General features: G+C 50.7%; 1 protein-coding gene across 1 annotated transcript in view; it reads right to left on the bottom strand.

The window, feature by feature from the left end:
• Positions 1-5,750: 5,750 nt before the first annotated feature.
• LOC8039944 (galactosylceramide sulfotransferase) overlaps positions 5,751-16,209 on the bottom strand; it is a 257,354-nt gene continuing 246,895 nt past the window's right edge. The window contains exon 6 of the mRNA XM_042288588.1: positions 5,751-14,412. Coding sequence (XP_042144522.1) covers positions 13,470-14,412 — 943 coding nt within the window. The 3' untranslated portion in view covers positions 5,751-13,469. The remainder of the gene's footprint in view (positions 14,413-16,209) is intronic.

The raw sequence follows: 16,209 nt of genomic DNA, 5'->3' as shown, positions 1-16,209 counted from the left end.
ACCACCAGCCGTCCGCCAACCATTTGCATCGCCGAGGCTGTCCGAGAAGGAGTGCATCGGGCGCTCCAACCAGAGGTTCCCGTCACCACGGTGGCACCGGAGGAACCGACGTTGAGCTACGCCGCCATGGCCCGAAGACCGCCGCAAGCTTCCCGCCAAGCCACGGCGCCATCCCGAAGAGACGCCCCAACGCCGCAGTACCCCCGACGACAGGAGGATCAGGCGCACGTTCCCCCAGAGCGACCTGCGCCGAGGAAGACAGACGTCTGGAGGACGGCCGACCGACGCCCGCTGTGTTACCACTGCGGGGAAGCTGAGCATGTGTACCGCCGATGCCCATACCGACGACTCGGGCTGCGCGGATTCCAGCCAAGCGACCCGCGCCCCCGGTATGGTGAACGCCCTCGGGAGATCGACAAGTACCTGCGACGACCCCAGTCCCCCGAGCCTGCGTCCCGCCGAGAGTTCCGGTCGCCGTCACCGCGACGTCCAGCTTCGCCGATGCACCGACCCCGATGTGAAAGCCTATCACCCCGCGCTCCTCGCCGGGGAAACTAGGCGCGCAACCCCTGGAGGTGGAGTTGCCGAAGACGACCGACGCCAAGATCCTCCACGAACGTCGGATGGCCCCCACTCGAACGCTACCAGAGATCGAAACGACGCCCCTGCAACGGTGTCCAATAACCTAAACGTCGTCATTGACGGCCACGACGCGTCAGCGCTCGTGGACACCGGAGCAGACTACTCAGACTTGAGTGGGAAGCCCTCCCGCCGCCTTCGACAAGTCACCACGCCGTGGGATGGACCACAAATACAAACCGCCGGAGGGCACCTCATCACACCAGTCGGGAGATGCACTGCTCGCGTCGAGATCCACGGTGAGACGTGCCCTGTGAAGTTCGTCGTTCTGCAAGACTATTCAAGGGACGTTATCCTCGGAATGGACTTTCTCTGCGAGTATGGCGCCGTCATCGACCTCGGGGCAAACCAGCTGACGCTGCGAAAGCCTGTTTTACCGCCGGTGGAGACCAACACGACGTCAACCGCGATCCGAGTTATCGCCGACCATGTGAACTTACCGCCGCGGTCGAGTGTTTTTGTCACCGTCATAACCGACGCAGCCATGCACGGTGAATCTCTTCTGGAAGGCAGCGTCCAACTGCTCCCTGAGAAAGGAATTGGCGTCGCACGAGGCGTAACGGATCTCCAAGAAGGACGTACAACTGTTCTTGTAACAAACTTCCGAGAGGAGCCGCAGCACCTAATGAAGGGTACCACTGTGGGCCACATTGAGGAGCTTCAGGCGCCAGTCGTGGTAACCGCAATCTCCGTAGAAACCTCGTCGTCACAGCAGAACAGCACGCCGCCGCCGCCGATCGACTTTGACCCCGAGCTCCCAGCTCCTAAGCGCCGGCAACTGGTTGATCTCCTCGCTGAATACCGTGACTGTTTTGCGCGTCGTCGAAAGTTCGCCAAACACCAATGCGAAACATCGCGTTATTACCGACGACGACGCGCTCCCTGTCCATCAGTCGCCGTATCGAGTCTCCTTAAAGGAAAGGAATGTGATTCAGGATGAAGTCCAAGGAATGTTCGACGACGACATCATTCAACCCTCCAGAAGTCCATGGGCGTCCCCAGTCGTCCTTGTAAAGAAGAAGGACGCAACCCTGCGGTTCTGCGTGGACTATCGTCGACAGAACGCTGTGACGAAGAAGGACGTCTATCCGCTCCCCCGCATCGACGATACGTTAGACCGACTGCGCCACTCCCGATATTTTTCGTCGATGGATCTGAAGAGTGGCTACTGGCAGGTTGAAGTCGACGAACGCGACCGGGAGAAAACTGCCTTCGTCTCTCCCGATGGACTCTACGAATTCAAAGTGATGCCGTTCGGGCTTTGTACTGCGCCAGCCACCTTCCAGCGTGTCATGGCCACCGTGCTGGCAGGTCTGAAATGGCAGAGCTGCCTCGTCTACCTCGACGACGTCGTGGTATTTTCACGAGATTTCGACGAGCACCTGAAACGACTTCCGGCCGTGCTTCAAGCCATCAAGACCGCCGGCCTGTCACTCAAGCCAACGAGGTGTCGATTCGCCTATGGTGAACTTAAGTTCCTTGGCCACGTCGTGAGCAACAAGGGTGTTCTCCCTGACCCTGAGAAGACCCGTGCCGTGGCTGCATTTACGCCGCTGTCTGACAAGAAGGCCGTGAGAAGATTCCTCGGACTTTGTGCCTACTACAGACGATTTGTTCGGGACTTCGCCAAGCTGTCCGCACCGCTGACGCACCTCACGAAGGACGCCATAAAGTTCGAATGGACAGACGAACACCAGCGGTTATTCGATGAGCTGAAACGAAGACTCCAGACGCCCCCGATTCTTGGCCACTTCGGCCAGTTCGCTGATACAGAGATCCACACGAACGCCAGTAACACCAGACTTGGCGCGGTGCTTGTTCAAAGGCAGGACGGGACAGAGCGAGTCATCGCATACGCGAGTCGGACGCTGTCTAAGGCGGAGAGGAACTACTCTACAACTGTAAAGGAGTGCCTTGCTGTCGTCTGGGCGATAACAAAGTTTCGCCAATATCTATATGGAAGTCCTTTTCGCGTGGTCACAGACCACCACTCGCTCTGCTGGCTCGCGAATCTGAAAGACCCCTCCGGACGCCTCGCCCGGTGGAGCCTACGACTGCAGGAGTTCGACATGACCGTTGTGTACAAGTCCGGCCGGAAGCACCATGACGCCGACTGCCTGTCAAGAGCTCCTGTCGAGGCCGGTCCTGCCTGTATCGAAGACGACGACGATGAGTGTTTCCTCGGCGCTTTGGACGTCAGCGACATGGCAGCACTCCAACGAGACGACCCTAAACTGCGAGCGCTCATCGAGCACTTAGAGGGACAAGCGAGTTCGGTTCCCCGTGCTTTCTTAAGAATCCTCCATACATTCTCCATGCGGCGAGGGGTGCTGTACAAGGAGAACTTCGTCAACAACAACACAGCATGGCTGTTGGTTGTTCCTGCCAGCCTTCGAGACGAAATATTCCAAGGATGCCATGACGACCCAACGGCTGGACACCTTGGCTACCGCAGGACGCTCGCCAGGATTCTAGAAAAGTACTACTGGCCGAGGCTACCGAAGACCGTTCACCTATACATTCGATCATGCCACGAGTGTCAGCGACGCAAGAAACCGCCAACGAAGCCGTCAGGACTTCTGCATCCGATTTCTCCCCGTTTATGCCGTTCCAGCAGATCGGAATGGATTTACTTGGCCCTTTCCCATCGTCAACGTCGGGAAACCGCTGGATTATCGTCGCCACCGATTATCTCACACGTTACGCCGAGACGAAAGCCCTTCCAGCAGGCACGGCTGTTGAAGTCGCCAAGTTTTTCATTGAGTCCATTGTCCTCCGGCACGGCGCCCCAGAAGTCCTCATCACAGACCGTGGATCTTCGTTCATGGCCCAGCTGACGCAAGAGATCCTTCGTCTCAGTGGCACCGGCCATCGTCGAACCACTGCATACCACCCGCAGACCAACGGGCTGACCGAGCGACTCAACAAGACAATCGCCGATATGATCTCTATGTACGTCGACGTAGAGCACAAGACGTGGGACGAGGTGTTGCTCTATGTCAATTTCGCCTACAATACGGCGGTTCAGGAGACCACTGGATTCACCCCTTTCCAGCTAGTACATGGTCGGAAGGTAACGACCATGCTGGACACAATGCTGCCCCATGAGCCATCTGACAATGAGAGCGACGACGCCCAGGCGGTTGCTCAACGCGCCGAAGAAGCCCGCCAGCTCGCCCGACTCATGATTCAAGACCAGCAACACGTCGACGCGGGCCGCTACAACCTTCGTCGCAGGGACGTTCCCTTCCAGCCCGGAGACAGGGTGTGGGTGTGGACGCCCATCCGTCGCCGCGGCCTCAGTAAGAAACTGCTGAAACGGTACTTTGGACCATACAAGGTACTTCGTCGCCTCGGCGAGCTGAACTACGAGGTGATGCCCAACGGAACAAGAACATCATCACGCCGCCCGCTACGACCTGAAGTCGTCCACGTCGTGCGCCTGAAGCCGTACTACGCTCGATAGGACTGTGTATCTTATGTGTTTCAAATGACTCTTTAGTTTGCCGTTCTTTTTATGTGCTTTATTTTGTTTTGTGTTGCATCGGGGCGATGCACCTTTTAAGGGGGGAGTATAATGCCGCGCGCCAAGTAGGCAGCGCGGCCGTAGCCAAACGGTTATCGCGCTTGCCTCCCACGCGAAGGGCCAGGGTTCGATTCCTGGACGCGGCTACGCATTTTTGTTTACACTGTAATGTGATGTTCTGGTGAATTCGAGAACCGTCTAGCTGATTCGAGGTTAGAATGTTCTACGCGTCGAACCTTCTACATCAAATGCTCCAGAAGCCAACGCGTGTACAAAAGCGGCTCCGCTGGCAAGCAGGAGTCGATTTCGCCCCAGCGTTCGACTGTGCTGCTACGCCGACTTCGACGCCCGCGACGCTCTGTTATTATCTTCGTTCTCCCTTTATTTTTGGCACAAGTTCGCCACATTAAACGTTTATTTCTTCCTGTTTATTTCCTTTTATTTTGGTCACCACCCGGGCCGTGACCAAAATAAAATGATCAACCCGGGATCAACTCCTTACTCGTCCCAGTTTCCCCCTTCACCCGAGCCGTAGTCGTGGGGGGGTTGGAGATTGATAAAAGCAATGATCTCCTCCAACGACCTATATAGGGTTTATTTGACGAAAACGCTCGATGAAGAGGGAATGTACAATATCAAAAGACTCGCTGTCCCTCCTCGGCCACCTTTTTAAACGACGGGGTAGTTGTCGAATTGCTTTGGGGTAGTGTTACATCGAGTCAGTTTTTCTACCCCTATTTATACAAACCTTTTCGTATCTCACAACCTTTTTTTTTTAATTTTCAGCTCTGTGTGTGTACAGTGCGCATATTAATCTTTGTTAGCCCGCAATTTAAAACGGAGTTGTGAAAATGTTCCGAAAACTACCCGCAGTAGCAATATGTGATATGTCTGCCCACTCGTCTTGAAATCAAGACACGCTGTAAGCATAAAATCATCTTCGTTAGAAGATTATTTTATGCTTTATGGGGGCCCTTTCGGGTTACGAACTGTGCGTATAGGAGTCTTCTGTGGCAGCGCATGCGCAGCGCGTATGCCGGTGGGCCCATATTACTGTGTCGGATATGCAACAACGGTTGCCTAAAACTCTCCGCTGTCTGAAGCACGCCTCTTCCTTGTATGACGGTCCCGCCACGTTGAGCCGCAGTCGCACTGCTCACACATCGTACGCAAAAGACGCGGAGTTTCTCCGCAGACATTATGACAGAAATATCCGCGGACACGCCCCAGGCATCTGAAAAAGCTCGCCGTGCACACGTGTGCTTTCCGCGTGTCATCGGAAAGGTTTTCTTTTATTACCGATGTTACAAGGCCGTCCTACGTGGAAAAGGAAACACTGCTCACACAGCGTTTGCAGTCTCTTTTTGTATGTTTTATTAGCGACGTGACCACGGGTGTAGTCACACGAAAAATTGTCCGCAGACACGTTCTAAAACATACGTAGTTATGTATGAAGCAAACCTTCTGATTTGAACATGGGTGCATGGAGCGTGCACGAAACACCACGTCTTTTGTGCGATGTACGAACAGTGCGGGACTGTAGCTTCAGCGTGCGAGCGGAGGAACGACTCGGGGAACGGCGAGAATACTTCGAACAATTTATTTAACAACAGTTACTAAAACAACTTCCAGAGCGACGAAAATAAGAACGGTAGTGACCGTGATTCGAGGCTCCAAACTTTCGGTACACCACACTTCGAGACGACAGACATCCCGTGGACGAGGGGAACGCACGGAACAACAGCTCCTGCGCCTTTGCGTGGAATCGCGGTTGCCCCTCTTCGGGCACAATGTTCCCCGAACTCCCGTCCGGTGTAGCGAGATTCTTTTTTCTTTGTGCGGTCGGCATTTTACTAGTGCCTACCTGCGCATACGTTCACGCAGGGTACAGTATACAAAAATCAATCTATACACGCGAAATAGAAATGTACACCTTGTGTAATTTTTTAAGTATTTCGACATAAATTAATTGTACAGTCGGGATAGTGTTACTTTCCCGTTTCAAGGATGTAACGAAATACAACAGAAAAAAAAAAAGAATAAATCTGCTTGAACGTACGAGTGCTGAAGGGCTTCCAGAAAATCTAACTTGATCTCTGTCGAAAGCACGAACAAATCCAAGGGTCCTTCCTTTTAACGTCAACTTACTCGCTATGCTATCTTTCTGTGGGCGCAAAGACTCCTACAAGAGAAACAACATAAACTATTCGGGGCACATCACCAACACGCCTTTCTCTCTTCTCTACAAATACACTTCTCCAAAATGCACGCGTACCGCACTACAAGACAAGAGACCACACACATTTCATAATTATAATCATCGTCAATACATCAATCTGATAGCCGACGCCATGGAATGATCACGAACCAGAGCCAGGTCCGACGACAGCTTCTCGTGCTCCCAACGCCAGCGTTCATGCAAAGCGTGCATCGATACACTGACCAGAAGTTCCGCACGGACAAACTAACTTTTTAGCATTTTTCTGCGTATATAGTAAAATTCCGGCTGTCTCAATGATTTTTTTTTTTTTTTTCGAAACAGTGTCACTTTTTTTAGTGCCTGACATCGACAACACACGATCCTAAGAACAAAGGGGAAAGAAAATGAATGCAATTAAAATGTTATGGGGAATTTGCGTGGCAGAATTGGAGCGGTTTTGAGCGGTTTCGTTTTTTGTTGGTACCTTCTTGGGCGTGCAAACGCGCGCTCGCAACTTCTGCACTGCCTGCACCACGTGGCCTGCACTAAAAGAGCGAGCGTTGTGCCCCCCCCCCCCCCCCCCCCCTTCCCGTTTATGGATCGCTCCAAATACACCGAGGTAATAAACCCTTTTTGAAAAACCCCATCAAGCACCATTGGCGGTTGGCTTTTTGTCGGAAAAGAAAACATATTCGAGCCCTCGTCCATCGCCAAAGCAGCACTCGTTCTCGATATAAGAGCTGAGCCGAGCTCATGCCGGACGCTAAAGCAGCTATCGTGTCGCATACATGGTCAGAGTGCGTGCCCGAACAATGGCGGACCCGTACAACAAGCGCACCAGCCACTAGATGGCGCCCAATTTTGAAGAGGGTCTATTCCATATTAGAGAAGAGTCGTGCAAAGCCGAGTCGCCGTCATTTTGGTATCATGCACTCCATGATGACCACGAAGAAGAAGCGTTGTTGCCCAGAACAGACAGACACCTCAACATCAAAGCGCCTTAATATAGGGGCAGTTGTAACGGAATAAACACAATTTAGAGTTTCTCGAAAATATGTGGGTATTCTCAGAATGATATTGCGCTATCGGGCCCGCAGAAACGATTTGCTAAAACCCCCTGTTAACTTTCATTCAGAATGCGAATAGAGGGTCAGCGCCAGAGCGAGGAATTTCGGCCGAATTTCAATATCGGCATTGTCCCGGGGACCCCAGGAAAGGACTGAAGGTTCTCGCTAGAGTACGCTGGAATTTTGATTAATCCGCATCCTAAAGAGAAACACAAAACGACCTGATGTAAAGAGTAATTTTAATAAAATATCGATTCGCTGTCGTTTAATGTCTTCTAAACATATTTAAACGATCGCTTCTCAAACACTGCATAAAGGTCATTGCAAAGTTGTTTTTTTCTCGCTCCAAGGAAAAAGAAACTTTGTCTGATATATAGAAATACACAAAATCATATATACAATACCGCAAGAGGACAAGCACATGAAAAAAGACAACAAGCGCCACTCGTAACTGTAAAGCAATTCTGTTGTGTGCATGGTAATACAGCCGGAAGTCAGTCGGCCCCAATGGATTAGCGTCTCAGTTGCAGAGGAAAAGTTTAGCCAGTGCAATACAACCGCTAGCCTGGGGTCTTTAATGTGCGCCACGCAGCAGCGATACACGACCGAACGCCGCCGGTTCGATGCTCATCCAGATCAAAAAGGGCAGAGGTGGGGATTGAATCCAAGATCCCTGGGTTCTGCAGCGCGAAATTTCGCTCCACGCGTACAACCTCTACGGCACAAGCACAAGGACTAAGTTTCATATACGAATTACCAACCAAGAGAAAGTTTAAACTTCTGGACCTCCAGCTATCCTTCCAAGACAATCACACCTGTTAAACCTACTTACCACGCTAGAAAAAGACCAAAAGGAAAGGAAAATACTTTTCTTTATTTGGCCTATTTTAAGCGAATCAAACTTGGTGCAATATTGCAAAGCTACTTAAAAGCGGCCTTGTTGAAGTCCTGTCCAGAGACAGCAAGGATAATTTTTGGTGCACTAGCGTAAAGGATACAAGAATCTGGGTATTTCAGCTCGTTAGCTTTTGACACAGTTGAATGCATAGCAACACAAAATGGAACTAAACAAAGAAAGATTGCCAGAACCGTCGGCCTAAAGATTGTACCTGGCATCCATAGACTCTCCCAAAACTTGAAAAAAGTAGCCTCCAGGTAGGGAGTACCAGCAAATAAACTCATCGAAAGAACGTGCCAGCAGACAAACACGCCAAAAAGAATGTGCAGACCAATGCAGGGTTCAACATACCAATACATATATGTAAACTGGATCCGTGGGGGTCATATCTGATATCTTCTTTTCTTACAAGAAAAAGCACGTGGGATCATATGGCCGCTGTGTGAACGTCAGATTGCGGCGCATGAACTTTCATTCAGGTCATCTCCATTATGGCTTTACACGTCAGATTTCAAATGTGTCCCTTTGTTCTCCGACAGTAAAGTTCTAAAGCGTTTCGGCTACCGGATGACCAGAGAGCTTTATGAGGCAAAAACCAAGAAGGCTCAGGTTGACCAGTGGATCAGTGCGCCATCATTAGCACTGACTGTGAAACAGCTGACATACTTCAACGTCTTTTCTTAATTATTTCTGTCCTCTTCGAGGTGTTTAATTTTTCTTAAACTTTTATCGCCTTTATCTCTCTTCCCCTTTCAACATTTTGTTTTAGATAAAAATAATTACATATTTAATAATCTAATTCCGTTAATTTTTTTTATCATTACACACCTATCTGCAACATTACGCTTCTTTTTCTATAGTTTTTAATCATCACATTCCACGCTCCCTTCTCGTCAGCGCTTGTCCTGTCTCTTTCATGTTCTTGTCCTCTTGCGCTTTTGTATATACGATGTTTGACCAACTATCCCAGCAATTGATTTCATTACACAAAAACCTAGTGTTTCTAATATAAACTTACGCATAACATATTGGAATGATTTTTTTTGCATGCTGATACTATATTTTTTTATCTCTCATGCGCAAATGTGTCCCCCCCTTTTTTTCCTAAACACGCACGCACGCACGCACGCACGCACGCACGCACGCACGCACGCACGCACGCACGCACGCACGCACGCACGCACGCACGCACGCGCGCGCGCGCGCGCGCGCGCACACACACACACACACACACTCTTCCCCGTTTTTTTAGCTAATAAAAACAACACGTTGTTTCTCCTAATGCAAGCATTCCTCTCGTTCTCGTGACACGCCCAACGAGTTTACTTCTGGCGATAGACATAGGTTATACTGAATTGACCTCATAAATAATTTTAAAAAGTAAAAAAAAAAAAAAGACCAAGTGATTGTGTACACATTAGCCGCGACGCTCCAGCAATATTCATTCGCAGGTCGACGTAAATACAATTTCTGTCGCGTTATTATCTTGAATCCTACATTAAAACTGAATAGGTACGGCTAGGAATGACACAAATGAAAACGATTCCAACTTCACGTCACCGAACAGCGAGACAGACACGAGCTAAGAGTAATAAAATTGGCTAAAATAGAGAGTGGACACAGGTTCGTCGGTGCGCTAAATGCTGGCTCTATCCTCGGACTGGAGTAGCTACACACTCAGTTCCAACAATCCGCTAGGTCCAAATGCACGCGCCAGAACTTTCACGCTAATAAACACAACGCAAAAATGGTTTTTCAACAAGCAAGAGGAGACTCGGGCTGTTCACGATGAGGACAATTATATGGAAGATTAACGAAATAACGACCGGCGCGCAGTGCTCTAATCTCGGCACCGGGAGACTCGTTCCGGGAAGCTTTTAAAGATAAAGTAATGCCAGCGTCGTTTTGCGAGGTTTCTATTTTGGAAGTCCACGCGAAAAGACTTTCTGATTGTAAAACAGACGCAGTAAAAATAAATTTAAAAAAAATTACAGTAAAAAAAGGAGGTGCCAAAGTGTGTGAGCGTTCGACGCTGGAGAATCATGTGCGCGGGGGAAAAAAAAAGTCTAATACAAGTAGCTTGGAAATAGACGCGTCTATACATATCATTCGACAACCTCATGCGTGCTTTCAAGATCTAACTCGACTAAGACGGGCATGCGCGATATAGTCGCGTAGACTTTCTGAGTACATTGAGATGGCTCAGGGTCATGTAACCCATGACTCGATTATAAACATTGGAACGTTCTAGAAGTCTGTACAAAACGAGCGTTATATTCTTTTCTCTCTTACAGCGAGAGGTTGCTCCGCACTGTACATATACATACTGTGACGTAATCGGGCACCTGGCCCTTAGATCCAAGAGCTTGAAAAGACCAGACGCACGAGTTCACCACTATCACAACCATTACTCGTTCAGAGATGAGAGCACGAAACCGAGTCATCTTTTCGTTTCGCCAACACAGTAGGCACACCGTCGGCCCCACACACTCTGCCTCGAAAAGGGCGAGCGTTTCTTTGAGGACGAAGTGCCTGAATACCGAAGGACCTAATGGAAGCCAACCTGTTACTATATCCGTAGTTTCAAAGAATTCATTGGTAAATCAGGACGATTCGTTAGTTCCTAGTACGCGTCCTTTCATCAAATCCTTAAAAAAAGGGCAAGGCAGACATTTTTAAGGTTGCTTTGCTTGACGCTCCTCGGTCTGACGTCCACCATGCGCTCTCGTCTCCTCTTCTCCCCCACTTTCTCGGCGCAGAGTAGGAAACAGGTAAAGAATGCGGTAGCAGTTCCGCGTCCAGCACAAGCTCGCTGCCTTCCACAGCGTTTTGAATGTGCGTGCACCGAAGTGTTATCAGAGGCAGAAAACTCGCACTGGAGCGGAGCATGCATTCTTAACCAGTCGCCGACTGTAATGGCTGGCAGTGAGGAATAACAGGAGGAACAGAAGGAGAAGAGCAACAGATGTCGCACATCCTTCAGGTTCGGGTGCCCACGAGCACGTGTGTACCCGTGTTCGGCGTTTGCTCTCAGCACGCGCCTGGCGTTGAGCTTTCGAGTCTACGGCATGCAGGGCCCGTCCTTGTCGATCGACCAACTCTGACTGGTGGCGGGAAGAGACGGCGGCACATCCGATCTGTCGCACCGACGACTGTCGTGCAAATAGGCTCCATTATTTTCATAAGAAAAAAAAAATATATATATATATATATGTATGCCCGAAAAGTGCTGCGAACGACTCTCACCCGGTGTCATCAGAACCGAAGATCTCTCAAAGCGTGCAATAATTTCGGCAAGACATGTTTCAAGAGTTTTAGTAGATTGTACGGTGCGGATTGCGAGCCTAGCGGGCGTGTGCTCAATCCATGCTTCGAAAAGACGGCACGAGCCCCCGCTGACAACGCAAAGCTATAACAAACGGCATACTAAAAAAAAAAAAAAAAAGGAGCTTTTAGTTAGGGTGCTTTCATGTGGCGCTTTGCTTAGGGTGGAGACATCTGGCCATTTTGTTCCCACTTTTACATTTATTTTTGTTCAGAAGCGCGTGAAAGAGTGTGTCCCTGCACGCGTCTGTGGCACTGACTGTGCTATGGCGACATTTTGTTTTCGTCGATTTCTTTGTATTTTCCCCGTGAGCGCGTGCTGTCGGCATCGGGTACTACAAAGGGTGGCATCACTTTAAACAGAAAGTCATTGAGGCACCCTACTTTTAGTAGACTGTACCCTAGAGTTTCGCTTTGCTAGCGGGAGCTCGTGCCGTCACTTCGAAGCATGGATTGAGCACGCGGCCACAGGGGCTGATTTCCGTAGTGCACGATCTACTAAAACTTTCTATTGACAAAAAGCCTATAACGCTTCAATAAAACGCAAAAAAAAAAGTTATCGTTTGAAAAATGCGAACGATAATTAGACGACTTTTTTGCCTGAGATTTCTTTCATACAGAATCTAGAAGGAATAGACAAATATACCCAGAAACAGAGCCAAAAAGCAACCAGATCAAAATCAAACAAGAGAAAAATAAAATCTGACTTCACGACGCAAGTGTACACAGCGTGCAATGTGACTCTAACCATTGATTGAGCATTCTGACAACTTGAAACTGATCTCACGACGTGCTACAGAGTCTAACCAGTGCTCTCGCCAAAAAAAGTGGCGCTGGCTTTGGATATTTGTCGCCGCCGCACCTGACGAGACGAGAGGTGAAACTAAAACAGGCTACTGATTTTGTTCCAGCCCTGTACACACACACGCACGCGTACAGCTACTAAAACGTTACGTAGGCTCCTAACGTGACAAGTGATGGAAAAGAACGACTCGAACGTGACTAAACACATGTATGGAGAGTTACTGCAGCACAAGAAAGGCAAAGTACAGCCAGCTTCGATCATATCATTATTACTGAGTGATCAAATTATTCTAGCATCAAGCGTCAAAAAAGAAACTCGGGCCGATTGCGAACAAATGCAATATTATGAATAAAAAAGCTTTTAATGCTGTGCCTGCCTTCCTTAAGGTGCTCGTTTATTGTACTACCCGCGTAGGCGATAAAAAAAATTCCCACTTGGTCCTATGTGACACAGCGTAAACAGTGAGTAGAACCGTGAGACGAACTTCATGGTCTCCCCCACGTACACTCACGACACGGGAAGACCCAGAGCGAACACCATTAATGTTTCAGGCGTGCCGGATGTTCGACGTTTAAAATGTGGATATGCTAGATTGGACTGACATTTACGCGCGCGCCACGCAGTGGACGACGCGGGACGACTCCTCTGTCGCTTTGATCCCAACAGTTCGCACCCTCGCAGTCGGCGGGACATCAGCACAAATTGCAACATACCGAAAACAAGAAGAACTACCTGCGTCCGAAACCTATCACCCGACCAGTCCGTGTGACATCACTAGGCTCGAACGCTCGCTGTCGTTGAGATATGCCCAAACAGGTCTGCCGACCGGAGCGCCGCGCCGCGTTCGCAGGCACGCGCACGACACTCCCGGACGAAGGCCGAAGCCTCCGGTTATCACAGGCACGCGAACAACACCACCGCCCTCCGAGGACTCCGCGTCGGGTACCGCTGCTTTAAAGAGGCGAAGATCCCGAGGGCCGAACCTCCACAGTGACTGCTGCAACGGTCTTTCAGCCTCTGGGCATGCGTCTGGAGGGCCTGCGCCTCGACACGGAGGCGGCGCGGCGCAGCGGTTGCCCTCGAGTGCTGCTGGAGCCTCCGAAGGGCAGCGTCCACCAATGGTTGCGCGACAAGAGCCGTTGCTTCTCACGCAACCGCTCTGTGTAGGGCAGCTCGGCGCGCGCCATGTCCAGGCAGAGCCGGTTGTTGACGCCCGATCGGAGCACGATGCTGTACACGTCGTCGCTGTACTCCCGCGTCTCGTACGCGACCGTCCGGCCGGAGTCGAGCTTCTCGACGCAGTGCTCGTAGAGTAGGTTCTTCCACAGCTGGAGCCCGTCCACTTCCTGGCGCATTCGCTTGCGGCCGTACTCGTCAATCATGCGCTCCAGCTTCCGCTTGAAGTGCAGGTATAGCACCTTGTCGCCCGCGTTGTACTCCTCCATCTCACGACGGAGCTCCTTGCTCGTCTCGGGCGCCTTCTGCATGCGTTGGTTGTGCTCGAAGTAGACCACGTCCTGCGTGTCCCAGCACAGCAGGTCCCTGAGCAGGATGAGAGACTCGTCAAAAAGCTCGGCGATCAGCACCAGGTGGAAGCTGTCTTCGATCTGCTGGATGGCCGAGTCCAGGTCCGACGTGTTGGTGAAGCCGGACGCGTCAAAACCCAGGTCGAAAAGCATCTGGTTGCGGCCGAACCGGGACGCGTAGCGGTGCTTGTCCAGCCAAAGCTGCTTGGCGTCGTTCTTCAGAAAGGCGTCCAGCGGGACGCCCGTGTGGTTCTCCAGGTGGTAGTAGAGGTACAAGGACTCAAAAAGGTTCACGGGGTCCCTAAGGATGGTGATGAACACGGTGTCCGGAGGCATCAGGTGCTTGATGTCGTCGCTGCCGAAGCGCACGTGGTGGCAGAAGATGTTGAAGCCCCAGGGCGGAATCATGTCCGGGGGAATCATGGACCTGCGCAAGAAGCGAAAGGAAAGGTCGCGGTTGGACACCGAGTGGACGTAGCGAAATCAAACGCTTCTCCCACATAACTATGCTAACAGACACTATAGTAACCATCCTCAGACCACGGTGACCATAGAGTGGGTACCGGGGCATCAGGGCATAAAGGAGAACGAGCTTGCTCATGAGCTCGCCCGCGGAAACCTCAATCCGGGCGTCCCCATCCCATGGCCCCATTTCTAGGACCCCTACATTCACAGGGCATTTATGCATGAACAGAGAAAGAGGACACTTAAAGAGCTCCGAGAAAACGAAACATAACTAAACAGCCCCTCTTACCTACTAAACAGAGAAGACCCAATTATAGTGCGGAGAGCGCAGACTACAAGCCTCATGACCGAACATCTTAGACACTACATCAGCAGCGCAAAAGCACACCACAGTGCAGCACCTGCAGGTGGTACCCCAGCGATGCCCATCAGCTATGGGACCGCCCCAACGTAACTGCCACAACTCAAACAGCACTACAAACACTTTCAGCCAGACTTAGCCTGGGAGCTAGGAGGTGTGGGCCAATCCCCCTGCCGGGACCGAGCTAATCCTCTGGCCGCTCTAACCGTTCATTCACACTGGAAGCGGATCCGCGTTCACAAAGCGGTTGCGAACGCGGTTGTATAAAGATCCAGTGCAATTGCACGCGCACTCGATGACATCAAGTGCGCGTGCAATTGCACTGGATCTTTATACAACCGCGTTCGCAACCGCTTTGCGAACGCGGATCCGCTTCCAGTGTGAATGAGCGGTTAGTTCAGCACTTTAAAAACGTGCAGGGCGATGAGTGGTAAGGAAAATGACCCAGGGCGAATTTTTCGGTGCTAATAAATGTTTACTCTCTCTTTCTCTCCAAACCAGATTGAAAAAAAAACAAAAAAAAAAAACAAACATATATTACTATACATTGGTCTTCTTTGCCAGGCCTGACCAGAAATTTCCTGTTGTTTTTAATGGCAAAATACAAGGGGGATCGGCGGCCGAGTGGGCTATATGCTCAGAAACAACTCTTCTTGGCAATGAAGTGAAAGCCGTAACTGTGCGTCTGTGCACATTGAGCGCCGATCACAGCTGTGCTCGCGCGGTCTTCACTTCTGGAATGCCAGAAAAAGCGCGGAGCACGTGGAGCGAAAGCTCGCGCTGCAACCCAGGGATCCTGGGTTCAGTCCCCACTTCTGTCTACCCCTGTCCGTTTCGACCTGGATGATCATCGTACCGGCGTTCGGTCGTGTATCATTACTGCGTGACGCACGTTAAAAACCCAAGGCTAGCTGTTGTACTGCACTGACTAAAGCTCTCATCTACAGCTAAGAGCCCAGACGCCTATTGAGGCTGAATAACTTTCGGCTGTATAATAATAATGATACACACATTATTATTATAAAATAGAAGGGGTAGGGCGATTGTTGGCCGAGTGGGCTAGCGCATACCAGCTCAGAGCACATGGAGTGAACGCTCACGCTGCAGAACCCAGGGATCCTGGGCTCAATCCCCACCCCTGCGCGTTTTGATCTGGATGAGTATCGTACCAACGTGCGGTCGCGTATCGTTGCTGCGTGGTGCACGTTAAAGACCCCAGGCTTGCGGTTGAACTGCACGACCGGCTAAATTGGTCATCTACAGCTGAGAGACAAGTCGCCCGTAATGGTGCGGCATCTCACTAACAGAAAACGCGATGTAAGTTGTCACATGACTACTTTCAGACCTTACATTTTCTAAAGTCACCTCAGCCCTTCAACCCCCCCCCCCCCCCCCCCC

This window comes from Ixodes scapularis, unplaced genomic scaffold (genome assembly GCF_016920785.2).
Source record: "Ixodes scapularis isolate PalLabHiFi unplaced genomic scaffold, ASM1692078v2 PGA_scaffold0__279_contigs__length_252992795, whole genome shotgun sequence".
NCBI lineage: Eukaryota > Metazoa > Arthropoda > Arachnida > Ixodida > Ixodidae > Ixodes > Ixodes scapularis.
Note: the sequence above shows the minus strand (reverse complement) of the source record. Positions and strands in the feature narration are given on the sequence as shown.